The following is a 27,058-nucleotide window of genomic DNA, read 5'->3' on the forward strand; positions in this document are numbered from 1 at the left end:
GCGGTTTTAGAAAGTATGCGAACCTTAATTGCTAACACACTTCTCTCTGGGGTGGTCCCTCAGTTCGGTAGTTTCCATATGCATATGGTACGGATGGAAACTACCGAATAGCATACAATTCACACAGAAAATATACGAATAGGAAAATTAAAACAGGCAAAATATACTGAATACAGTCACACAGGCATGTTACAGGACAGGCTTACTGCATTCCGCTACAGTGTCACGTTTCAAAGTTACATCCACATGAAGGCCAGGACCCAAGGTTTCCCAGCAGAACATTGCCCAGAGGATAACACTGCATCTGCTTGCCTGTATTTTTCCCATAGTGCAGCCTGCTGCCATCTTTTCCTACGGTAAATTATGCACACGCACCCAGCCATCCACCTGATCTAAAAGAAAATGTGATTCATCAGAGCAGGCAACCTTCTTCCATCTGTAATGGTCACTTATTGACAATATGGATCACAACTGTAGATAACTGAAATTGTTTATTAAATTGTTATAATTGAAATAAAGTAAAATTCAAGTTGAGCTGTCTCTTTAATTCCTTGTCAGAAAATTAAGCAGCAGCAGGATTTGCAGAGAAGATTTAGGGTGAGGCAATTATTAGTCTTAACAGAGATGAGATTCCAATGTAGAATTGTTAAATGGCAGCAGAACAATTAGTTAGGGTGAAGCAAAAGAAGGTAAGCAGAGATGCAGGATAACAATACTCCTGTTTAGGCAGATGAGTTCTACTTAGCTTTGTAGGGGTGGTAATCCGGTTTGATGAGAGATGTTTCTCAGAGAGGAGTAAGGTTGCTGCAGACAAAAGAGTATCCAAAGGCAAGTCCGTGGTCGAGGAGAGGAGAAGGCAGGTAAACGATAAACAGTCCGGGTCCGATACACAGTAGAGGTAAACACAGATACACTTAGCTTTGAAGTTTTCGCGGGAGGCTTTCAAATTGATCCAGCACTGAGGTGTTGCCGCGGTCTCCCTTTGTATCCTGGGAGTGACCGCGTCAGAGGAGGGGGAGTGGCCGCGCTCCGTCTACCCGGAAGTCCCCGGAGTACGGATGCCGGAAGGTCTGACAGAACCCCCCCCATAAGAAGCAGCCACCGGATGCTGTCAACGAGGTCTGGAAGGGTAGCGAGCATGGAACGCGTTGATGAGTCGACGAGCATGCACCGCGGAGGACGACACCCAGGAATCCTCGTCAACTCCGTAGCCTTTCCACCGGATAAGATACTGTAAGGAACCACGATGGATTCGCGAATCCAGGATCCTCTGGACCTCGTATTCTTCCTCACCTTGTACCAGAAGGGGATCAGGAGTGGTAAGAGCATCCCTTAGAAAAGGGTCGGAGCGGTGTGGTTTAAGCAGAGACACATGGAAGACAGGATGAAGTTTCATGGTAGGTGGAAGTTTCAATCTGACCACGTTTTCGTTGATAAGAGACAATATACGAAAAGGGCCAAGGAAGAGAGAACTCAGTTTCTTTGAGGGACGGTTTGTGACAATGTTCTTTGAAGAGAGCCATACGAGATCACCAACGTTGTAAGCAGGGGAAGGTCGTCTGCCAGTATCGAAAAACTTTTTCTGAGCAGATGATGCATTTTTGAGGTTATCACGCAACTTGAGGAAGAGGGCAGACATGAAAGCGTTGTGGTTGGAGACGTATGGATTAGAAGAAGGGAGTCCCTGATCAGGAATCGAAGAGGGATGGAATCCGTAATTTGAAAAGAATGGAGTCATTTTACTGCTAGCGTGTACAGAGTTGTTATATGAGAATTCTGCCATTGGTAACCATGTGATCCAATCATCTTGTAAGTGAGAGCAATAACACCTCAAGTATTGTTCAACACACTGGTTAACTCTCTCTGTTTGTCCGTTGGTTTGGGGATGATAGGCTGAAGACAATTTACGTTGAATACTGAGAGAGGAACACATCTCATTCCAGAACTTGGAGGTGAACTGTGTTCCCCTGTCTGAAATGATTTCCTCAGGAAGTCCATGGAGTTTCACTATGTTGTCGATGAATATTTTTGCAAGCTCAGATGAAGAGGGTAATTTCCTTAAAGGAATAAAATGAGACATTTTGGTGAAACGGTCTACCACTACTAGAATGGTGTTATGATGTTGCGAAGGAGGGAGTTCCAGCAAGAAATCCATTGAAATGGACTGCCAAGGTCTTTCTGGGATCGGTAGGCTTAATAGTTGACCGAATGGTGGATGATGGTCAGATTTTGATCTCAGACAGGTTGGACAGGTTTTGACATAAGATTCTATGGTTCTGTCCTGGCGAGGCCACCAGTAATATCTTTTAGACAGCTCCAGTGTTTTCCTTGTACCAGGATGACCAGCCAGAGGGGAATCATGTATTAAGGTGAGAATTTTATTCCTAAACAAGGGAGGAATGTATAACCTGTTTTTGAAGTAGTAGAGACCGTCCTTTTTTGATAGTTTCTTTTGTTTGGGAAGCTCAAGATCTTCTTCTTTAAGATGTTTAATATCATCTATTAATGACGAAATGATACCTATGATTTTAGGTGGGGGAGTTCCAGTCACAGGAAGATCTTGTTGAATTCTGGACAGAGCATCTGCTTTTTTGTTTCTGGATCCAGGTCTGTAAATAATTTGAAAATTGAATCGGGCAAAGAAAAGATTCCATCTTACTTGTCTGGCAGAGAGAGTTTTGTTCGAATGAAGATATTCAAGGTTCCTGTGGTCAGTGTAAACAATTACAGGAGTGCGTGAGTCTTCAAGTATGTGTCGCCAGTTTTCGAATGCTGCTTTAATACTTAACAATTCTTTTTCTCCTATAGGATAATTTCGTTCAGCAGGAGACATAGATCGTGAGAAAAAAGCCACTGGATGGAGAGAATCTTGAGGCGATCGTTGCTGAGAAAGGACAGCCCCGATAGCTGCGTCAGAAGCATCTGTTTCCATGACGTAGAGAAAATCAGGATTAGGGAGTTGGAGAATGGGAGCACTTGTAAATCTCCGTTTTAATTCATCAAAGGCTGCTTGAGCCTCTTCGTTCCAAGCAAAGGAACGTTTACTGCTATTGAGCAGGTTAAGCGGATGAGCTACATTGGAGTAATTTTTAATGAACTTCCTGTAGAAGTTGGCAAATCCCAAAAAACGTTGTAAGTCCTTAATATTAGCAGGAGTAGACCAATTGACAATACAATCTATTTTTGAGGTATCCATACTTATGGAATGAGGGGAGATAACGTATCCCAAAAAAGTGATTTCATTGACTTCAAAAATACATTTTTCTGGTTTTGCATATAATTTGTGTGTTCTTAATCTGGATAATACCCATCTCACATGTTTTCTGTGTTCCTCAAGGTTGTTGGAGTAGATGAGAATATCATCTAAGTAGATGATGACACAAACATCTAGGAGATCTCTGAAGATATCGTTTATGAAATGCTGAAAGGTTGCAGGGGCGTTACAGAGCCCGAAGGGCATGACAAGATATTCGTAAAGGCCATATCGGGTCCTGAACGCCGTTTTCCATTCATCATTGGCCTTAATTCTAACAAGGTTATATGCCCCACGAAGGTCAAGTTTAGTGTAGATGGTAGCTGTTCTTAATCTTTCGATCAACTCATTGATCAGGGGAAGAGGGTAACGATTCTTGATAGTTATTTTATTTAATGACCTGTAGTCGATGATTGGGCGTATAGTCTGATCCTTGTTCCTTACGAAAAACATGCTGGAAGCGGCTGGTGAACAGGAAGGTCTAATGAACCCTTTACGGAGGTTCTCATCCAGGTATTCTTTGAGGGTTTTTAACTCTGATTCAGAGAGAGGGTAAATGTGTCCAAAAGGGATAGGAGCACCAGGAACAAGGTCAATCGGACAATCATAAGGTCGATGAGGAGGAAGTGTCTCCGCTTCCTTTTTACTGAATACATCGGCGAACTCAGAATAGATGGAAGGTATGGGGGTTTCTTCAGTAACTTGTAGAATGGGGATGTGTTGTAGACATGTTCCCTTACAATATGCAGAGTTAAAGGTGAGAGAGAAAGGAGCCCATGTAATATATGGGTTGTGAGTCCGCAACCAGTCGATTCCTAATATAATTGGATAAAGAGGAGAATTTATAACATCAAAAACAAGAAATTCAGAATGGATATGATTAGTAGTAGTTCTTAAAGGGATAGTTTCAGAACGAATGGGCCCCGAGGATATTAAGGAGCCATCAATAACTCTGACAGAGACGGAATTACGTTTTTGAACACAAGGAATTTTATTTTTTGTAACAAAGGATGAGTCCAGGAAAACCCCATTAGCACCGGAATCGATAATGGCATCAGTGGTAATCCTTTCTTTGTCCCACTGTAATATGAGAGAAACAGAGGAGAGATGAGAGGTAGTTTTAGGAGGAAGTACACTCATTACATTCGTAGTAGAACCATGCTTACCGCCTCTAGGACGTTTCAATAGAGGACATTCTGGGACCACATGTTCTTGTGAAGCACAGTACATGCAGAGGTTCATTTGTCTTCTTCTGGTTCTCTCTTCTGGAGTAAGAGGACTTCTCAAAACCCCTATTTCCATAGGTTCTGTGGGAGTTACAGGTTTCTCTGGTGCTCGTGAAGAAGTGAAGGGTTTTTTCCATAGGGAGCTAGTGAGTGACTTCTCAGCTTTTCTTTCCCTAAGTCGTCTGTCAATGCTGATTGACAATTGGATAAGAGTATTCAGTGTAGTAGGTAGTTCTGTCCTGGAGAGCTCATCCTTGACAGCTTCAGATAACCCAATACGAAACTGGTTACGTAGTGTTATGTCATTCCACTGAGTTTCTGGTGCCCATCGTTTGAATTCAGCAATATAATCTTCGACAGGCCTGTTTCTTTGCTGCAGTGTTCTAATGGTTAAGTCTGCAGTTGCTTGTTTATTAGGGTCCTCGTAAAGGAGAGACATGGCTTCGAAGAATTCATCCAGGGAATCCAATATGGGGTCATCATTCTCCAGGAAGGAATGAGCCCAGGCCATGGGTTCGCCTCTTAAAAATGAAATAACAGAACAAACCTTAGATCTTTCGGTGGGATATGATCTAGGTTTCAAGGCAATCAACAATTTGCAAGAATTGATAAATTCTCGGTATTGGGACCTGTCTCCAGAAAACTTTTCGGGGTTGGAAACAGCAGGATCACTAGCCGAGTGTGTAACGGTATGAGGAGTGTGTGTTTGTAAGTCCCTTACATAAGTAAGGATTCGTTCATTGGTGACCTGTAGGTCTTGCATGCCTTGAGTAAGCGTATCCACTCTTTGGTTCAATCTTGTGATTTCAGAAGTGAGATCTACTGGATCCATTAAGAGGGCTGGATCAATCTGTAATGGTCACTTATTGACAATATGGATCACAACTGTAGATAACTGAAATTGTTTATTAAATTGTTATAATTGAAATAAAGTAAAATTCAAGTTGAGCTGTCTCTTTAATTCCTTGTCAGAAAATTAAGCAGCAGCAGGATTTGCAGAGAAGATTTAGGGTGAGGCAATTATTAGTCTTAACAGAGATGAGATTCCAATGTAGAATTGTTAAATGGCAGCAGAACAATTAGTTAGGGTGAAGCAAAAGAAGGTAAGCAGAGATGCAGGATAACAATACTCCTGTTTAGGCAGATGAGTTCTACTTAGCTTTGTAGGGGTGGTAATCCGGTTTGATGAGAGATGTTTCTCAGAGAGGAGTAAGGTTGCTGCAGACAAAAGAGTATCCAAAGGCAAGTCCGTGGTCGAGGAGAGGAGAAGGCAGGTAAACGATAAACAGTCCGGGTCCGATACACAGTAGAGGTAAACACAGATACACTTAGCTTTGAAGTTTTCGCGGGAGGCTTTCAAATTGATCCAGCACTGAGGTGTTGCCGCGGTCTCCCTTTGTATCCTGGGAGTGACCGCGTCAGAGGAGGGGGAGTGGCCGCGCTCCGTCTACCCGGAAGTCCCCGGAGTACGGATGCCGGAAGGTCTGACACCATCGCTCCATGGTCCATCTCTCAGTTGTATAACTAATTTTACCTCAGCTGCCAAACATCCGGCAGACTAAGAGTGATCTAGGAATATGCATTAAGTATGAGGCAGAATATTGTATACTGAAAGTTTGCACACACAGTGATATATTCGGACCATTTATTCACATATCAGAGTAAATATGACATGGTAGGACCTGTCTGGGGATGCAGCATACCAAATACTACTCTAGAGTCTTCAGGAAGGTTTGCTTTCTAGGAGCCTGGTTTTTACACCGTAGCATCAATATTAGATGTTCCTATTCTTTACTGATAAAATATTATTGATTGTTTATGTCAAGCATGTATATTTTATTCATGTATGTATTTATAAAACAATTATTGGTTTGTTTTGGGTTCTTATTTATTTTTTGCTTTCTGAGATAGGCAAAATGTTGCGATCCAGTCATCTTGTGTAATAAAATACCTAAAAATAACATATTTTGTGAAAGTAGTCAGTCAGCTGAATGCAGTGGAAGAAAGAAATGCCCCTCGGCTTCTGTCACTGAGAGTAGAGAGAGATTCATAGAACAAGGGATTTTTCTGAGATCTAAAATGGTTATGTTTTATATCCCATGTATCATACATACACAGCTGCCGGAATGAGTGCTTTTTGCTTAAAGGGACACTATAGTCACCAGACTCACTACAGCCTAATGTAGTGGTTCTGGTGTCTATAGCATGTCCCTGCAATCTTAGCACTGAGCATTTTCAGAGAAAAGGTAGTGCTATTTTATGGTTTGGGATAGAGTAGGTTTAAGGCTGAGCACAGGTACGTCATTAAACAATTAAACAATTTTCAAATGTTTTGGCACCCAGGCACTCCTCACACCAAAACCACTACTGTAGGCTATAGTAGGCTAACTGGCCTTGATAACTGTTGACAGATATGTCACATCACTGCCTATTCTGTTGTCATAATTATTCCCAATTCCTTCTCATTTTACTGTTATACCCAACGCTTGATAGTGAGGTTTCATTGAGTGTCCATAGGTTTCCAGCTCATACACATAGAAGGAGGAACAATAAGACTAGTAACGCAACCTTGCCATGTTAAAATGCATTTAAAGGACAGCTTTCACTAAAAAACAAGTTTAGCTCTTTACAATCTTCTATATTGCTATCGAAACCCAAGCTGCTTTAGTTAAACATGTATATGTAAAAAACTACGAGTCATATTTACCTACCTAATCCTCTTCTATTTTTCTGCTAATATGTAGATTCTCCGTTTGTCAGAGTGTCCACCCATGATCTCTACATCTTTATGGTATTTTCTGCCTCACACTGAACACAGTATTTGGTGTAAGGCAGGAAATATGAGGGTAAGGTAGGTAAGCATTTTTCATGTTTTACATAGACATGATTAAAAAAGTAGCTGTGGTATTGATAGTTCGGGAAACCGTTGTATTAAGTTCAACTTAATTTTCGATGACGGTTGTTCTTCAATTGTTCTAGAGCCTGTTTATGTAGCTCTATGTAGATTTGCAAAAAGTGCCAAAACGTACGGGTTAAATTAAAAACACCAACTCCACTAAGATAGAACTTTAAAAATGTATTTCATTTTGGTTACATATTGTGAGCATAGGAGATGATTGCCACCCTAAAAGGGAACCAATAATCAGAAACAGATAAAACTGTTATGAAAATTGTACAGTTGGCATGTTATTGGCATGTTGGCATGTTATTACACTATAATCTGTTTTACATGGTTTACATGGAACTATTTAGACTTTATACTTATGGCTTCTGTTGTAATACTGTTGTAAGACTTTTCACACACATAACATTTTGAAGATTGAACTGGGTGGATCTCTATATTGACTCTGATCACTTAACTTTTTGCATAATTTGTGCGTTAACACTGCACTCTCTGCTTTTCATAACCTTAGCCTGTAAGCTCACTTGACCAGGGTTCTCATCTAGCTATTGTTCTTGTAACATTTTGTAATTGTATCATTTATTGTTACATTTTCCCCTTTTATAATACTGTAAAGCGCTGTGGAAAAGGGTGGCGCTATATAAATACCAATAATAATATTTTTGCTGTTATTGAGCATGCTTTTGCAAGAGTGTTCAAGCAGCGCAACCCAACATATTTATATATCAATAGATAACATTGAGATGATGATATTGTATGTGAAGTGCTTCACTGTCACAATCTGTTTAATGTAACACTAAAAGCACCATAACCACTACAGCCAACTCTGCTTTGAATGATCTCTTTCTTTACATTAAATGTGAAAATATAGTCTAATTTCAAGCTATAATAGAGAGGTATTATATACTGTCCCGCTCCCTCTCTAACTTTGGTATCGGAATTCCATTATGAGAGCTGTGAGAAATTGAATATTTGACCCCATAAACATATTGTGACTGTACCGACCATCCCCAGGATTCCACAATACTCTCTCCCCCACCATATGCTTTAACACATCAATGTTGGCACTAAATATAGCCCAATAAATGGATTTTGTATCCCTGCTCAGGAACCCAAGCTGGTCCCTTAATCTTGCCTTTCTGTAGGGTAGGATCCCTTTTAACACTATGAAAAATGATTTGTTTAATGTCAAAATTAGAGGCTTAATCTCTTGGTTTTAAAAAAAATTATTTTCTGTTATTCTACAAATTTGTTTACATATTACTATTTTGTTAGGTGTTTATTGTTTCTAGGTACTGCAATGTGGAAAATCAGCCTTTTCAAAGTAACAGTACATTGTCTACCCTAAGGATATAAAATATTGTTGAAGTTAAATTTTTAATAAAACTTTATTGAAATTGCAAGTTGTTCACACCATGTATTCATATGCAATCCATCAAAATACTGCTGAATATTGTCTTTCACTCTCCAATTCCCTAAACAAGCACTTTACTTCTGATCCTTGTAGATAACATCCATAATAAGTAAAGCACATTTGGGTAGAAGCATGGGTGTAGGAGACAGCAATTTAATGGTCTGCTTTTTAGTGTCCACTCCTGTGATGAGGATGAATCCTTCCACACTGTTCCTCATGAAGCTTTCTTCTCCTCCATTATCATCCACAAGTACCACACTCAGAAGATGATGTTCTGCGTTCTTGCTGGGTGTTACTGGTACATACTTCAGCTGATTGGCTGCTTGTGAGGTACCCATAGGAACGCAAGAATCTGGCGCAACTGGAGCCCCAGCTTTGTAGATTTTTACATCTGAGAACTTTACTTCAAATGCATGGGGGCAGAATGAGCCAGAAGGACCATAGAAGTACTCACGTACCAGTTGATCTTGAGATTCCCTACGAAATTCTTCAGATCGATCAATGGCACCACCAGATCTGAGTAGACGGATAATTTGTACAGAGTGAGGAAGGTCACGAAGGAGATTATGATACAGACGCTCCTCGTCTAGTACTAGTATGACATCCACGTCAAATGCTGTGGCCATATGGATCAGTGATTCATATCCAGGGTCTCTCTCATAGGGCCCAGTGTTGATAATACATCCACTAGACGATGTAAGATGGTTAGAATCACATTGCCGGTTAAACTCTTCAGCGAGGCGAGATGTGATCTGGAGACATAAAAATAAGTTGTTGGCACGAAATACAATGCAAAAACAATAAAAATTAAGACATGGTGTGTTTGTCATTTAAATAAGACCCAATGTTACATTATAGATCATACTAACTCATCATAGCATTCTGCAAGATGGCACAAAAAACATTTATCCAAAATTCAAGCAAATATATTTTGAAGTTAATTTACTAAGCCCTGAATTTGTAATAGATGGATGGATAGATATAGATAGATGGGTAGATATAGATAGATAGATATAGAGAGACAGACAGGGCTGGATTTCTCAATAGGCAGAGTAGGCACATGTCCTGATTTCAGTAGTTATAAATTATCTTTTTGACGTTTAAGTGTGCTGGTAAAGAAGAGCTATGCTTAATGAGCCTTGGCCAGTGTCCTCAGTAGTCTACTCAGGTTTCTAAGATGGACAGTAGAGCTGCATTAATAGCTATAGGGAGTGTAAAACTCAGTGTTGTCCCATCTCCTCCAGCGTCTGTGTGTGAGGCTGGACAGGACGTGGAAGGGATCAGTTCCCATCGGTCCACTAGTGATTTCTCACACCGGAACTGCCTTGCTGGAGGAGCAGGTAAAGCAATGAGTGATGCACACTGACCGATCCTGCAGCTCCAGCACCTCTAATAATAATCTTAGGAAACAGACTGGAATACAGACAGACGGTAAGTACTTTGCAAAGACGACCCCAAATTCCACATGCTCCTTTTCCCATAACCTTAATTTTAAACTCCCCCACCACTAAACCCTAAAGAAACCCTTAATAAACCCTTTCCTTTGTCCTACATTAAAGCACTAAAAGCCTGAACTGGAAAAATCCTTTATCTTAATCTTAGGTTTAGCTCCTCTTAAAGGACCACTATAGTGCCAGGAAAACATACTCGTTTTCCTGGCACTATAGTGCCCTGAGGGTGCCCCCACCCTCAGGGTCCCCCTCCCGCCCGGCTCTGGAAAGGGGAAAAGGGGTAAAACTTACCTTTTTCCAGCGCTGGGCGGGGAGCTCTCTGCCTCCGATCCTCCTCCGTTCCGCCCCGTCGGCTGAATGCGCACGCGTGGCAAGAGCTGCGCACGCATTCAGCAGGTCGCATAGGAAAGCATTTACAATGCTTTCCTATGGACGCTTGCGTGCTCTCACTGTGATTTTCACAGTGAGAATCATGCAAGCGCCTCTAGCGGCTGTCAATGAGACAGCCACTAGAGGATTTGGGGGAAGGCTTAACCCATTTATAAACATAGCAGTTTCTCTGAAACTGCTATGTTTATAAAAAAAAAAATGGGTTAACCCTAGCTGGTCCTGGCACCCAGACCACTTCATTAAGCTGAAGTGGTCTGGGTGCCTAGAGTGGTCCTTTAATGTGGATCTATAGTGCCAGGAAAACAAAGCCATGTTTCTGGCACTATAGTCTTCTGCAGTCCCCCCCCCCCCCCCCCGGGCTGAAGGGGTTAAAACCACTTCAGCCACTTACCTGAATCCAGCGCTGATGTCCATCGGCCATGGGTCAGTCTCTGCCCATGCTCCTCCCCTGCCAATGTCAGCCATCGGGGGAGGCCTAATGTGTATGCGTGGCAATGGCCGCGCTCGCATTAGGAATTCCCCATAGGAAAGTATAATTCAATACTTTTCTATAGGGAAAAATCTGATGCTGTAAGTTTTAATGCAGAGTGTTTCAATTCAGGAGACAGCCACTAGAGGTGGAGTTAACCCTCAGAAGTAATTATTGCAGTTTCTCAGAAACTACAATAATTACCACTGTAGGGTTAAGGGTTATGGGACATTGCACCCAGACCACTTCAATGAGCTGAAGTGGTCTGGCTGTCTACAGTGTCCCTTTAAATGCAAAACACCCAATGTGTCCCAACACTAAATTCTATAGTGTAATGCAGGACTGTCCAACCTGCGGCCCCCCAGATGTTGCTGAACTACAACTCCCATGATTCTTTCAATGAAACAGATAGCCAGGGAATCATGGGAGTTGTAGTTCAGCAACATCTGGGGGGCCGCAGGTTGGACAGCCCTGGTGTAAGGTATTCCTTACATTCTACTTCCCTCTGTTCCCCCCTTCCCTCGCATCCCTCTCCCTGGTACAGTAAGGATTTAACTGATGCTTGATGTCCTCATGCAAAGTCTGACCAAAAGTCACTATAGGCAGTCTTAGTCCTGCAATGTGATCATTGCAGTTACTCTAAAACTGCAATGATTTACATTGCAGGACTAAGTGGGACAGGGACAATGTCAATGGCTGAAGTGGCCTGGGTAACTATAGCGTCCCTTTAACCTAACTTTTAAACTCTTAACCAAAACTCAATAATTCTAAACACCCCCAATCTTACTCTATTAACACTTCTCAAGCCCCTCTACCCAAACCACGTCTGTATCCTTTGCATATACTCACAGATCATAATACATTACAAGCAGAAATATACACATAGATACATATATATATATACTGATGCAGTTTTCAAATATGAATATATATTTTTAGACATTTTTATGTCAACAATGTACAGTTAATACATTAATTAAATTCACTTTATCTGTCTTTTTTTTAGTGGGAATGTGGGACAGGAGGAAAGGTAGAGAGAGAGAGAGAGAGAGAGAGAGAGAGAGATTTAAAGCCGAGATGTAGTCAAGAATGATTTTGGTTTGACTATTTCAACACTGAAGAAGTTGATTAGAGGATCTGTATAGTTGAACATCACCTTGTTGTATAACATTACATTACTGCCAGGAGTTGTGGATCCATAGTGATAGACATCGGGAGCCCGGTCTGAGAATCCTTTCTCTATATCTGCAGTTTTTTCAACACGAAGAGCTCCAACTGTACCAGGTACAGACACTGACCCCAGTTCTACATCCAGCTCTATCAGTGTAGGTTGTCGTCCAATCCGCACTGCATAGTTTAGCAGAATTCTACAAAGAGTGGATTTGCCGGCATCTGAAGGCCCTGCCAGCAGAACACGGGGTCCACGTCTTTTTTCAAGTTCTGCTTTAATCCGCATTTGCTCGAGTCCAACATGTATGTTGAGGTAAGATGGCATTGGTGTTTTTTTAAACACATAGGACATACTTCGGTTGCCCCAGTAGTGCACAGTGCAACCTTGCCATGTGAAAATTGCTATGCAACTTCTTGTAGAAATTGTATATTTTTTATTTTGAGACATCTGTGTCCCAAACACCTCAGCAAAGCCAGAAACCAACTCTACATGCACAGGGTCTGTGCCCTCCACCTCAATTCTGAGCTCAGACTCACACTCCAACTTAAAAATAGAGAATGGTCCCAAGTAGGAAGATTGTGGTAGCTGATCACTACATTGAGCATGAGGTACAGCAGGCCGACGAGGTTCCTCTGAGGTCCCTTGATCCTGCAATGAATAAAATAGAAAATATGTGTAAGTGGAAGTGAGGTATTTTATTGGTACTTTGGTATTAACATGTTTTCAGTGTGATAGATAGTTTTCAGCTTTAAATTGATGTCACTTTTCCTGCAAGTAGTATTTTGTACCCTGCATACTTGCTTTATTGGTGTTTAAGTTGCAGTTTTTATGGTTGTATTTACAGACCCAGTGCACAAATATCATGTCTTCATCATATTGGGATTCAATAAGTCTACTGAGGCTCAAGCATTTGGTTCTCATTCTGCTTTTATTATGCATTAATGAAAGGAATTAAATGTCACTAAAATAAAAGGGTTATTCCAAGCACCATGACCACATCAGTGATATACAGTGATCTTGGTGCTTGGAGTCTATATGTGCAGCATTTCATAACACAGAGATATAAATATTTACTGCCGAGGGTATAACTGCACATTGGGTCATTAGGGCATCATTAGCCAGCCTAAACCAAGAGGTTTTGTCTGGCCAATAGCTAATGTCAATTATGTGCATATTGGACGCTTGTTAAAAGCACGCAGAGTGGGGCCAAAGGTTCCACATGGAAGCACAGCCTTCAGTCCATACCCATGTTCTTGCTTTAGCCCCTCCCTGGCATCCTTTACTCTCCATTGAGGTGGAGCGACATCAAAGGAGGAGGATTGGTCTGCTGGGAGGCCTTGGCGCTAAAACAAGGTAAGTTTTTAGCTTTTGTTTTTTACAAGTGGGGAGTTGAGGACCAGGATAGAAAAGGTTATCAGTTTATAAACTCTTTGCCTGGTTTGCTTGCCATATGTCAATTAGGGCAGTAAAGAAAACAACTAATTAATTACAAATATATTTGCTAAAATATACTTTTTGAGAAACAAATGTCCAAGGAAATTGATATGCCAAATTTTGACAATTTTCAGATTTTGTTTTAGCGCCAATTCTATGATGGTTTGCATTAGTTCTTGTATTTTTTACTTTTACACACATGCCCAACACATTTACACACGTGCAGGACTGCCATCAGATGTCTTGGGTCCTCTTACTGAACCTTCACCTCTCTTGCGTAATCACCTTCTTTAATATTTTGGCCAAAATAATATAAAACCACCATGTCATGGTAGACGCTTATAGCCAAACATATCAAAATACCCTTGCCAGCCATCCAGTTTTCTTCCTTATCCCCAAAAAGTAAATTATCCACCTGGTTTCCCCTTACACCCCAAAAATAGGCTAAAATACTTTTGTCAGGTCAATCTTTCTTGCTTACATCTCCAACAGTAAAATACCCCTGCTGTCCTCCCTTTACTTCCCTTATACCCCCAACAGTAAAATACCCCTGCTGTCCTCCCTTTACTTCCCTTATACCCCCAACAGTAAAATACCCCTGCTGTCCTCCCTTTACTTCCCTTATACCCTCAACAGTAAAATACCCCTGCTGTCCTCCCTTTACTACCCTTATACTCCCAACAGTAAAATACCCCTGCTGTCCTCCCTTTACTTCCCTTATACCCCCAACAGTAAAATACCCCTGCTGTCCTCCCTTTACTTCCCTTATACCCCCAACAGTAAAATGCCCCTGTTGGGGGTATAAGGGAAGTAAAGGGAGGACAGCAGGGGCATTTTACTGTTGGGGGTATAAGGGAAGTAAAGGGAGGACAGCAGGGGTATTTTACTGTTGGGGGTATAAGGGAAGTAAAGGGAGGACAGCAGGGGTATTTTACTGTTGGCAACAGTAAAATACCCCTGCTGTCCTCCCTTTACTTCCCTTATACCCCAACAGTAAAATACCCCTGCTGTCCTCCCTTTACTTCCCTTATACCCCCAACAGTAAAATACCCCTGCTGTCCTCCCTTTACTTCCCTTATAACCCCAACAGTTAAATATCACTGCTGTCCTCCCTTTACTACCCTTATAACCCCAACAGTTAAATATCCCTGACAGGCCCTATTTTGTCCTTACCTCCCACTCCACCAAAAGCACCCTTTCCCTCTTTACCCCACACAGTAAAAATGCAGCCCACCCCTTACCTCTTTATCCTTCACCACAGTAGAAATACACCTGGAAATCCCTACTTCCTTCCTTAACCCCCGCTCCAATGATAATACCTCTAGCAAGGCCTCATTACCACCCACCTCCCAGTAAAAATACAGCAAGTAGGGCACCTTTCTCTCCCCACCACAGTACAAAAATATCCCTGGGCACTCATTTTTACCCAAACCCCCCTGCACTGCTACTTACTAACGTATACATTGTCAACAAATGCTTAGCTGTCACTGTCTTAATGTAATACTTCTTGTTTCCTGTCTCTCTGTGTTTCTATTGTGGAAACTTACTAAAAAATTAAACAATTTAAAAAGACATAATTTGACTAAAATGGCAGACCAGGTTTGTATTTGCTCACTAATTGATCAGCTGTAGAGATGCGCAAAGCCGAAAAATGTTTTCAGTTCATTCATTTCTTTAATATTAGAATTTCCGATTTTTAAAAATGATCGATTTCAGATTTTCATAAACTCTGATATTCAAAAATTCAGATGCCATTTAACCCTATTAGTCCAAAGGATGCCAAATTATGGTGGTCTTTGGCAGATAGTTCCCGAATTTGATATCCTTAAAAATAATAATTTCACATATACTAAACAGCTATCTGAAAGATCAAAATGATTACAAGTTTTTTTTTTGTAATTATGGCAATTACACACAAGGATGCCAAATTAGGGAGCTATTACTAAACTGCTGACAGATCAAAACTAAGGGAAAAAAGCCCCTTTCTTAATTTTGCTGTTTTTAGTTGCTTAACAGATAAGTCCCTAATTTGCTATCATTAATCATGAAAATCAATGGAGCTGAAATATTTTGTTCTAATTCGTTCTGGTTTAGCTTGTTTTCAGTTTGTAAAGAATTTGGAAAATCCGACGCTTCCAAATTGCTTAATTTCTTCTAATTCATTTCGATTCACAACACAATGAATGTCTAGTCATACATTTCTAGTCAGCTGTGCCTGGGACCCATAGTTTGCTCGGGCCCCTGGACACACCTTGGTGACGGCCCTGCAGATGACCACAATGGTTAGTTTGTTCACTAAACGCAAAATTGTAGTAAATTTAAAAATGAATTGCAACATTTCGGTTAAAATAGCCAAGTTGTGATTATAGCTGAGGTGGAGATTTTTTTTTTTTTTTTAACCTGCTGATTTTGCTATTCAGTATGCAATTAACTAGAATTCAGTGTTTAATGGGTAAACCCCTACAGTTTTGCATGGATTCGTTATACACGGTGTATGCCAGCCCTTGTAAACAACCTTATATGCCTTACATATATGTGCTTTTTCATGTTTCTTGCAAAATAAAAGACTCATTTTGATGACATGTTCATTTCAACGTCCAAAGTAGTCTACTCTGGCTTAGATTGCAAACCCCCGAGTCTTCATTACAAGATAATTCATATTGATTAGAAAAATAATAAAAATAATTACACATGCGTTGATATTTCTCTGGGAACATTAGTTTTTTAAAGCAGTCATTTTACCACCAATGGCATTTGTCCTACTCACTAAATTAAAACATGTGGATATCTAACTAGCAATAACAAACCTACCTATGTAAATACCTAAAGAATGTAGTAAAAAAATTAATATCTAAATATACTCTTTATAATATAACGTAACATCTCTTATTTTTTTTAAATTCATGTATATTGAAATTGTTGAAAAAATGACTGTCTTACCCTTCCCTCTCCTCCATTCTGACCGCCATCTTTGTACACCTTGGGTCAGACTGTCAGTTATCCCGACCAATGCGCATTATTTTGCAACTGTCAGTTGCTCTTCAAATGTGTGTATGTGGGTGCTCTTTGAAAAAAGCAATGGCTGGATGCAAAATAGTGAGCATTGGGTGGTAAACGATAGTCCACCGGAGGTGCATAAATAATATGACTGTCAGAAGTGGGACAGGAAGGCAAGTTATGCTATTATTATAATTATTAGCATTTACATAGTGCCAAAACACTTTAAAATAATAAAATTGACTTGTGTTTAATGACAACAAGTAATTAGCATACTGAGTATAACGGAGACAAGATGTTTACAATCTCTAATGTCTTCAAATAATTAATTATACATGAATTAAAGAAAGACGAGGTGGTATATTATAATATAATGTATTAAACTATTAAAAAAAAATTATGACAGTTATCCTGTAAAAAAAAAATTTTATTAACCTTTTTTTTTCTAGAATGTTCCTTCCAACCACTCACCACAACAAGTTACAATGATCCTAAGCATAACATAATTATATAAATAAAAATGAACCATTCATGAAACACAACAAAACCAAATGCAAATAGGTGCTAGCTGGTATGACCTTAAAATGCTGTCAGAAAATTACATTTAAAATATTCAATCATGGTTTAGTGACACATTCAAGTAGAGTGCAGAGTCATTACAGGGTCATTCATAATGGCTCTTTTAAATGTTTTTTGCTAGGAATAGGCAGATTTAGGATTATAATTATACAAAGGTTCATTTTACCCCCCTGGTCAGTACTCCCTGTGCTCTGTCCGACTGAAAGATGTCTTCAGTGTGACATGTCTAATTCTGTCGGCTATCACAATCACCCCACTGTCCTTACTATAACATGATCCTAACACATCCCGTAATACATAAATAAAAACATCAAATCTGAAAAAGATTTTTTAACTTTTTCAATTGGTAAACCATCCCAAGTATTTACAAAACAGCTGCTCCAATAAACCTCAAGGTGATTAGATTTAGAAATCCCCAATAATAGGTTAAAGATCCAATAAGGACATGACTACCCCTTTGGGTGGACTTTCCCTAATGATACCTGGGAAACCTTGGACAAGGCAGTAACACACCTATTGTAAATTATTTTATAAACTTTCTCACTAAAACCGACAAGGCTCTGATGGGTGACAGACTATGTGACTATGACTGTGTACCAATTTAATGTGAAATATATATAATTAGGACTTTAAAAAAAAAACAAAAAAAAACAATGTTTCCCAATAAATTACGATAAACAAAATATATAAATTTATTACCTCTCTTTTACGTTTGGACATATTTTAAACACAGTAGCAGTAAATACGAGTCAACAAGTAGGTGGCTGCTATATCCAGGTCTGTGCCGAACACTGTGATGGGGGTTCTAAAACATGCAACGGAATGCAGTGTAATAATAGGAGGAATAATACTTATCTATGACAGCACAGTCACTGTATATTCCATGTTATAACACTGCCTATAACCATGTTCTGCAGAATACAAAGTGAATTAATGTTGAATGGATTTAAAGGTATACTCCACTGCCCAAATCAAAAATGTAATAAAATCCATGTTTTGCCCCCAATGAAAACATGTTTGCATTTAATTATAATTCCTTTATTAGTGGTATATCTTAAAACTGCTTGCAAACGTTGTAGATCTCTTGTCTGAAGCCTTCGCAAGCCCCTCTCATTTAGTGCATACAGCTCACTGGTCAGCGAGGGCTCACTAAATACCTAGATATCTAGTAATACCTGCATCTTCCTGGTGTCAGCCGGGATTTAATTCCTGCTTACACGTCAAGAGATAGATGTACCAGCATATGATATGTCTTTGTGACATATTAACACATAATGTGCAAGTTAATGTCCTGTGTGCAAAGGGGTTAAGAGGGGATTATGAGCAAACTTACTTGTTTGTTTTGTCAGGTTATTCATTGTCTATGCACATGGTCCAAGGAAGAAGCAGTGAGGAATCTTTGACTTCCATCTGATTAGGTTAGACTTCTGATGAACCTTAAGAGAAAATAGCAAACCCTCTATTTGCCTTGCATATACTGAAAAACGGACCTGGAGATTTTCTCCAGTCTGGATATTTCATACGCATCTCAACAAATTGATTGACAATTCACTTTTTCGTTTAGAGACCCTTGATTAATTCTTATTTTTCACACAGTGGTCTTTTTTTTTTTTTTTTTTAATTCTTTATTTTTGCGGTCAGCGTTGACCTCTGTGCACATCCCAACTGTGGGGCAAAAACAACAATGCTTACATAAATGGTGTAACAATCCCATCAGTATAATAACAACCTATTTTTTATATTTGTAGTTGCTGCAAGATCCTGCATGCCGAGTGTGTATGCTATAACAGTGAGTTAGGGGAGCTTGTACAATGCTTTGTGTGCCTGCGTCTCGGCATAGTGAGGTGCTGACTGCGTGTTGCGCATAAGGCACTGGTTTGTTGTCAATTATCTTAGCAAAAGCATCACTACACTTGTAACTATGGCCGACTCCGGCCAGGAGGGTATATAAAAAGGCTCTGGGTTTAGGCTGAACGTGATAATAAACTTGAACGTCAATAAGGGGGCTACTTGACTAGTTCATTCTAGCTTGTGGTAAGGGTTAACTAGCAGGTTAGTATGCAAGGCAAATGCTTACGGAGCCAGGTAGCATGAGAGACTTAAAGGTAACGTATAACTATAAAGAAATAAACAATATTGCGTTTGGCAGTAGTATCTTCCCCCCTTATGCCTCAGGTAGGCGAGTCATTAGTCCCGGTGCAGCCCTTCTGGGCACAAAGGGAATAATTCTCTCCACTGTCCAGGATGGCTGTGCGTTCTTCTGCACGGTCTCCGTTGGTAGACCCAGGGATTGGAGGAACGGTGTTGCCTCTGAGATATGCAGCAGGAGGTGTGTCTTGTCGTTCCTTTCCGCTATCAATCATTGCAGGCCCCACTTGTATGGAATGGAGTGTTCTCGCAGGAGTTGTGTAACCGGTCTGAACATCCTCCGCCATGTGAGGGTACTTCTGGAAAAGTCTCTATAAAAGACCAGGTGTGCTCCCTCAAAGGGTACCGTGGGAGAACCTTTAACAGCGCCCATGAGGACCCCTCTGTCTGAGTCTTTTGCAAACTTGAGCAATACATCCGTAGTAGACTCTTGGGGTGCCTTGGCCTCCTTAGGCAGACGGAAGCATGTATCCACCAATAGCTGTTTGGCCTGTTTTGGCGGTAGGAGTGTGGAGATGAGCCTCCTGCAGTAATGGGGCAGTTCAGCATTTGAAATGGTGTCAGGAACACCACGTATTCTTACGTTTCGTGCTTTAACCCTGTCCTCCATGTTTGCCATTTGTGCTGTTGGATTGTCACATTTTCTTTGTAATGAGCTTAAAGTGGCATCTGTGGCAGATTGTGCCAATTTGGTGCTTCCCATGTGTTCCTCCACTGATACCACTCTGTTAGTAAGTGAGGTGACTTCTTCCCGGATGAGGGCCATGTCTGCCTGAAACATATCTTTAATATCCTGCCTCAATGCTTGTATATCTGCCTTGGTGGAGGGTGCAGAATCATTCTCCGCCTGGGATGCTCGAGGCACAGAGCGTACCTGGGGTGAGGCAGGAAGCTGATCCTGGTGGCTATCGTCAGAGGTGGATGCACGTCTAACTTTCAGCATTGTTTGCCAGCCACAGCCTCCTCTCCGTTTGAATATTCATTTTATCAGCGCTGAGATCGGGTGGGAGTGTGCACTGATGGTAACGGCTGCCAAGCCTCTGTGTATTTTAAAGTTTATATTGTGGTATCTTGGAAACGAGTACCACAACTTGCTGATGTAAGGGTCTTTAATTTGGGGAAAGGGTTTTGTATGTTAACTTGATTAAATTGCAGTATTACGCTATGATAGGTCTTTTTGTATCATTTCAAGGTTAAAAGCCCACAGTGCAACAATGTACCTACAGATGCTGTGACATAGCTGCAAGACTAATCTTAACCCTGTAAAAGATCATCACCCAAGATTTATTGGACCCTATAGCAAGACTTTTTATGATTATTTAAGTACTACACTTATGCTGGTCTGTTTTATTGTATTTTATTTTATTGCACTTGGAAGTATTTCCATGAATCCGCATTTATAAGTGTTTTACTTCAGATTGAGAGTGATCACCTAAATTAGGTTTTCAAGTATAGCGCTGACACTTTATTTTGTAGAAAACCTCCTTGTACTAATGTGGGGGTAATTTGAACTATTTAATACTATAATATATTAAGTAATATATATACCCTTGTACTTTAATGCTTAACCACTAATCCTGAAGCAAGCAGCCATTGGGCTTTTCGGCTGCTTTGAGATTAGTTCATATGTTGGCTTGGTTTTGCAGGATTGCAGATTAGCCCAAATTTGGACGAATCTCAATTTTTCCGATAACGATTTTCCAAGTCTAGTGCTCTTCAATTAGGAGTTTTACCAGTGCATACATATAACAATCTGCTATCTGCATCTATTCTTCCATCATCTCTAACCTTTACTGACCTTGTTGTTAGGGTTGTGCAAGGGGGGAAATACCAGGGGCTTCAGCATTTTATGCCCCCTCCAACATGAACTGATTTATGCCTCCTAAAATTAACCCTATAGCACACCCTAGGTCCAACCATAAACCCTAATGTGTACTATAAACCACATTATAACGCCAAATTTCGGATTTAGTTCATAGTATTATATGAATCTATATTTATAAAGTCCACACGTAATGTGCTAACCCCAAGCCTTACTATGTTAACCCTTTACTTCACTGCTTTAGGATTCTGTACCCACAGCAATACTCCCATACTGTGCTGTAAATTTAACTGCAAATATGGTGCAGTAAAGTGGCACTGTGATACTTTATGTAAATGTCAATTAGAAACAGAGTTTTTTCGAGCCCATATTTGGGGCTCCAGCTCCTGTCAGCACCCCCTAGCAATGCTTCTAGTTGCTGAAACGAGTCATACACATCCGTAAAATGAGAGACTGGCAAAACAATCTTAATCTGTAGAAACTAAATTTTTATATAATTTAGCACAACATCGGCAATCCATCTATGCATTATATTTCATTAAGTCAAAATGACCATTTTACGGCCTTCTATCGCTTGCAGCTACAGTTTCTAATTGTAGATTCTTTTATTTATTTTTTTGCACTAAATTCCTTCCAAAATTCATTTGCTGTTTCTTGAGCGCAAGCTGCTACTTCTCACCATATTGTCAGTATACCTTTTATGTTCCATTTTAATTACTCTTAATGCACAATGAGTCATTTTGTGGCACACCAGCTGTAATTGAGATGAATCAGCTCATTTGGAGCAGTTGATATAGTTTGACCTCTGATATTAAACAAAATGTGAAAAATTGCTTTGTGAAAAATACCAAAATGCATGCTAAAAAAACTGTCATCACTCTGCAAATTTTCCCCATTTTCTAATTCTAGCCGTGCATTCATTTATCTATTTTTAAATTAGTTAAACATGAATTTTCTTTTCGGTGTGCCCATTATGCTTTGCATACAAAAAAGTGCACAGGTTGGCAAAACTAGTCTTTGAGTAAACCCTACCAAAAAGGCTGAACTTGATGGACGTTTCTCTTTACGGCAATGTAACTAATATAGGAGATGTAGTCCACAACATCTGGAGTGCCTAATGCTGCCTACTCCAGTTATAAAAAACAATATTCATGAAAAACCAGTTGTATCAAACCACCACCCCTTATTAAGGACGTAACAGACGTCCACAGGGAAAATGTCAGAAAGAAAACTATATGGTAGCATATAAATATATACAATGAAGGAGAACATCAGAAAGGGTAGGAGGCAGAGAAACATATGGTAAAATTGTGGTAAAATTGTGGGTAATGCTATTTTCCCATCTCACCTTGCAATGAAACTAATCATCATTACCTTAATTATTTTCCGAGATAGCTGTCTATCTTTAGGTATGAATCTCAATTTACTATTCTATCTGTAGGAAGCTTTGATTCAACAAAAATACCATACTGTAGCCCTTGCTGACTTGCAACTGAGGTCTCAATTTAATACTGTTGGATAAGCTTTTTAAATGATTAAATTATATTTAGATACACTTTTTAAAATTATTTTATATTTTGAAAAATATTTTAATATGGTGATTTGTTGATATATTAATATATATATATTTTTAAATTCTTTATTTTTGCGAGTGATCGCTGAAATAGAACATGGTAAAGACATACAGGGAGTGCAGAATTATTAGGCAAATGAGTATTTTGACCACATCATCCTCTTTATGCATGTTGTCTTACTCCAAGCTGTATAGGCTCGAAAGCCTACTACCAATTAAGCATATTAGGTGATGTGCATCTCTGTAATGAGAAGGGGTGTGGTCTAATGACATCAACACCCTATATCAGGTGTGCATAATTATTAGGCAACTTCCTTTCCTTTGGCAAAATGGGTCAAAAGAAGGACTTGACAGGCTCAGAAAAGTCAAAAATAGTGAGATATCTTGCAGAGGGATGCAGCACTCTTAAAATTGCAAAGCTTCTGAAGCGTGATCATCGAACAATCAAGCGTTTCATTCAAAATAGTCAACAGGGTCGCAAGAAGCGTGTGGAAAAACCAAGGCGCAAAATAACTGCCCATGAACTGAGAAAAGTCAAGCGTGCAGCTGCCAAGATGCCACTTGCCACCAGTTTGGCCATATTTCAGAGCTGCAACATCACTGGAGTGCCCAAGGTGTGCAATACTCAGAGACATGGCCAAGGTAAGAAAGGCTGAAAGACGACCACCACTGAACAAGACACACAAGCTGAAACGTCAAGACTGGGCCAAGAAATATCTCAAGACTGATTTTTCTAAGGTTTTATGGACTGATGAAATGAGAGTGAGTCTTGATGGGCCAGATGGATGGGCCCGTGGCTGGATTGGTAAAGGGCAGAGAGCTCCAGTCCGACTCAGACGCCAGCAAGGTGGAGGTGGAGTACTGGTTTGGGCTGGTATCATCAAAGATGAGCTTGTGGGGCCTTTTCGGGTTGAGGATGGTGTCAAGCTCAACTCCCAGTCCTACTGCCAGTTTCTGGAAGACACCTTCTTCAAGCAGTGGTACAGGAAGAAGTCTGCATCCTTCAAGAAAAACATGATTTTCATGCAGGACAATGCTCCATCACACGCGTCCAAGTACTCCACAGCGTGGCTGGCAAGAAAGGGTATAAAAGAAGAAAATCTAATTACATGGCCTCCTTGTTCACCTGATCTTAACCCCATTGAGAACCTGTGGTCCATCATCAAATGTGAGATTTACAAGGAGGGAAAACAGTACACCTCTCTGAACAGTGTCTGGGAGGCTGAGGTTGCTTCTGCACGCAATGTTGATGGTGAACAGATCAAAACACTGACAGAGTCCATGGATGGCAGGCTTTTGAGTGTCCTTGCAAAGAAAGGTGGCTATATTGGTCACTGATTTGTTTTTGTTTTGTTTTTGAATGTCAGAAATGTATATTTGTGAATGTTGAGATGTTATATTGGTTTCACTGGTAAAAATAAATAATTGAAATGGGTATATATTTGTTTTTTGTTAAGTTGCCTAATAATTATGCACAGTAATAGTCACCTGCACACACGATATCCCCCTAAAATAGCTAAAACTAAAAACAAACTAAAAACTACTTCCAAAAATATTCAGCTTTGATATTAAGAGTTTTTTGGGTTCATTGAGAACATGGTTGTTGTTCAATAATAAAATTAATCCTCAAAAATACAACTTGCCTAATAATTCTGCACTCCCTGTATAGTAACAAGCATGATAAAGTAATAAGGATATTTAGATATTTTAGCTTAAATCCACTCATTTTTTATTTTTGTGGCTAGGGTCCCCACTCTTGTTAATGCGTGTTTAAGTGGCCTGTATGTAAGAAGCTTGCTGGTATAGAGCTGATAGCGCCGTATAGCTTGTTTGCGCAGCGCTGTTAATCATGGGCTTATCTAAGGCACCTTTGTGTAAGAAATAGTCTTACACTGAAATACAACAATGAAGTAGATTGATCCTAGGAATTACTGGGATCTAAAAAATCAATAATATAACATAGCATAATACAGTATAAAAATGAATAAGAAACGAGAATATGAAAAAAAACTCACATACGTGATAAATACAGGCTCGTCACCCTTCGGGGGGTACACAAATGCAGCTCCGTGTAGTCGCTCAAATAGGAGATGAGATGAATGGCACTAGTGACCGTTCCGGGGTATCTGGAGATAATAGGAATCTTCCCAGCAAAGCAAGTCCTCAAAGTGCAAAGAAAGTGCACATAGTGTAAAATAGTATAAAAATATGACAATTTAATTAAAGGTTGCACTTACACAATACAGAAAACAGCAGGCTTATCTCCACTGTAAAGTGGATCAAATAGAGAATCCTCCAATCTTGGAAAGGAAGATGATCACTAAGTGGTGGTTAAATAAGTATAAAACAAATACAATAAAATATAAAACAAAGTATAAAGATAAAAATCCAGTAAAAATGCATCCAACGCGTTTCGTCCTATAGCCAGGACTTCCTCAGGGACTCCTGAGGAAGTCTTGACTATAGTACAAAACGAGTTGGATGCATTTTTACTGGACTTTTATCTTAATACTTTGTTTGGAGGTCCTAAGGAAGGCCTCGCTATAGAACGAACCTCGTTGGATGCATTTTTCCTGGACTTTTATCTTTATACTTTGACAAACTAAAAACAGTGCAAACTAATGAGACAGATAGGTATAGACTTCAGGTGAATGAGGTACTTGTTTCACATCCACCCGTCCTGGGTACAAAAGGAGTAATTCCTGCAACAGTCAAGGATGGGCGATCCGTCTGTATTGTCTTCTCTGCCGGTATGCCCAGGGACTGGAGGAAAGCTTGTGCGTCAGAAAGGTGTGTCAGCATGTATGACTTGCTGGTCTTGTCAAACAGGATTCGGCATGGGACCACTTGTAGGGGATAGAGTGTTCCTGCAGTAATTGGGTGACTTGCTTGAAGGATCTTCGCCATGTTAAGGTATGTCTGGAAAAATCCCGGAAAAATATCAGCTGTGCCCCCTCAAATGACACTGTGGGAGAGCCTCTTACTGCCCCCATGATTGCTCCGTGGTCAGATTCACGATTTAATTTCAGCAGGACGTCTCTGGGAAGCTTCGGTAAGTCGGAAACAAGAGTTTACCACTATTTGTTTTGCCTGCTTGGGCATTAGCAGGGTGGCTATGAGCCGCCGACAGTAGTGAGGGAGTTCCGCTCCTGCAATTGTTTCTGGTACTCCCAGGATTCTTACATTGCGTGCTCTGGCCCTGTCCTCCATGGTAGCCATCTTTGTTTGCTGGTCTGCGCATTGTTTCTGTAGCGTTCATGTAGCGGCATCAGTGGCCGATTGGGCCATCTTGGTGCCCTCCATATATAAACTCATTTGGAAAGCCTATCCAAATAGATTACATCAAGGCCTAGTTTTTTTTTATCATATTATCAAACTTGGAATTTATGCTCCCACACCATATACAACACAGGGCATTTCCATGCGTGTTCATTGTCGTATGTAATTCTCTATTACTGCTGTCCACATTGATTTACCCGTGTATGACTTAAACTTTGTCTTCATGCCCTATGAGTGAACTCTGTCAGCTCTCATTACTTCTTGGTGGGTAAATCTTAATTTATTCTTCATATACAATGCTAGTCTTCCCCTTCCCAAATGACCATCTAATCCAGGGCTTTTTGTTAGTATGTCAAAAACTTTTTGTTACTGTCTTACTTCCCAGGATTCTATGGAGGTATTGGGTAGTGGGTCATTGTGCAATCATTAGAATAACATGCATAAACCCAATAATGGAACTATAAAACTAATGATAAACATGAGTAACAGGGTTAATGGAAATATTAATGGACAAGAAGAAGATGAAGAGATAGGTATCTCATCTAGGTCCAGGAGTCTCTTGTATGATTCTTCAGTTAGATACCTTTCTATTATCTATTATTATCTATTATTCCATGACCATTTAAAATCAGGTTATTGTCAAAATGTGCAGACATTCAGATGTTTTCAAAGAACAAATCAAACAACAGCAATTGAAATAGCTCAACACATGCATGCTTAAAGTGGTTTCCCTAGATTCAACTGAAAATACAACTTATAATGAGTTCTCCAGTTTCAAAATTCTCCAGCTCTGTGAATAGAATCCCTCAAAACAGCATAAATATGCAAAGCATGTGTTGTCTCAAGTACACCTGATACAACTAATCGAGGGCTTCATTGGATGCACCCGTTGTGCTTGAGCTGGAACACTAGAAATGCCTTAACTGGGGTTTGTTGTCTAGGGGTTTGTT

The 27,058-nt window shown here is 40.1% G+C and overlaps 1 protein-coding gene across 1 annotated transcript; it reads right to left on the reverse strand.

Moving 5' to 3' along the window:
* Positions 1 to 8,869: 8,869 nt before the first annotated feature.
* On the reverse strand, positions 8,870 to 20,377 carry LOC134609336 (polyribonucleotide 5'-hydroxyl-kinase Clp1-like). Its single transcript, XM_063453017.1, has 3 exons — positions 19,781 to 20,377; positions 12,262 to 12,924; positions 8,870 to 9,547 (listed from the first exon to the last, which is right to left on the reverse strand). The coding sequence occupies exons 1-3, from the start codon at positions 20,375 to 20,377 to the stop codon at positions 8,870 to 8,872; spliced, it is 1,938 nt and encodes a 645-aa protein (XP_063309087.1).
* Positions 20,378 to 27,058: the final 6,681 nt, after the last annotated feature.

This window comes from Pelobates fuscus, chromosome 4, assembly GCF_036172605.1.
Source record: "Pelobates fuscus isolate aPelFus1 chromosome 4, aPelFus1.pri, whole genome shotgun sequence".
Classification (NCBI taxonomy): Eukaryota; Metazoa; Chordata; class Amphibia; order Anura; family Pelobatidae; genus Pelobates; species Pelobates fuscus.

What these genes read in the sequence shown, in the direction of transcription:
- LOC134609336 (XM_063453017.1), bottom strand. Translation starts at nt 20,377, where the DNA reads ATGCTGAAAGTTAGACGTGCATCCACCTCTGACGATAGCCACCAGGAT. An exon ending in CTGTTAAAGGTTCTCCCACG is followed by an intron (nt 12,925 to 19,780) that starts GTACCCTTTGAG and finishes TATTCATTGCAG; the next exon opens with GATCAAGGGACCTCAGAGGA. An exon ending in ATGTAATGTTATACAACAAG is followed by an intron (nt 9,548 to 12,261) that starts GTGATGTTCAAC and finishes TTATGTCTCCAG; the next exon opens with ATCACATCTCGCCTCGCTGA.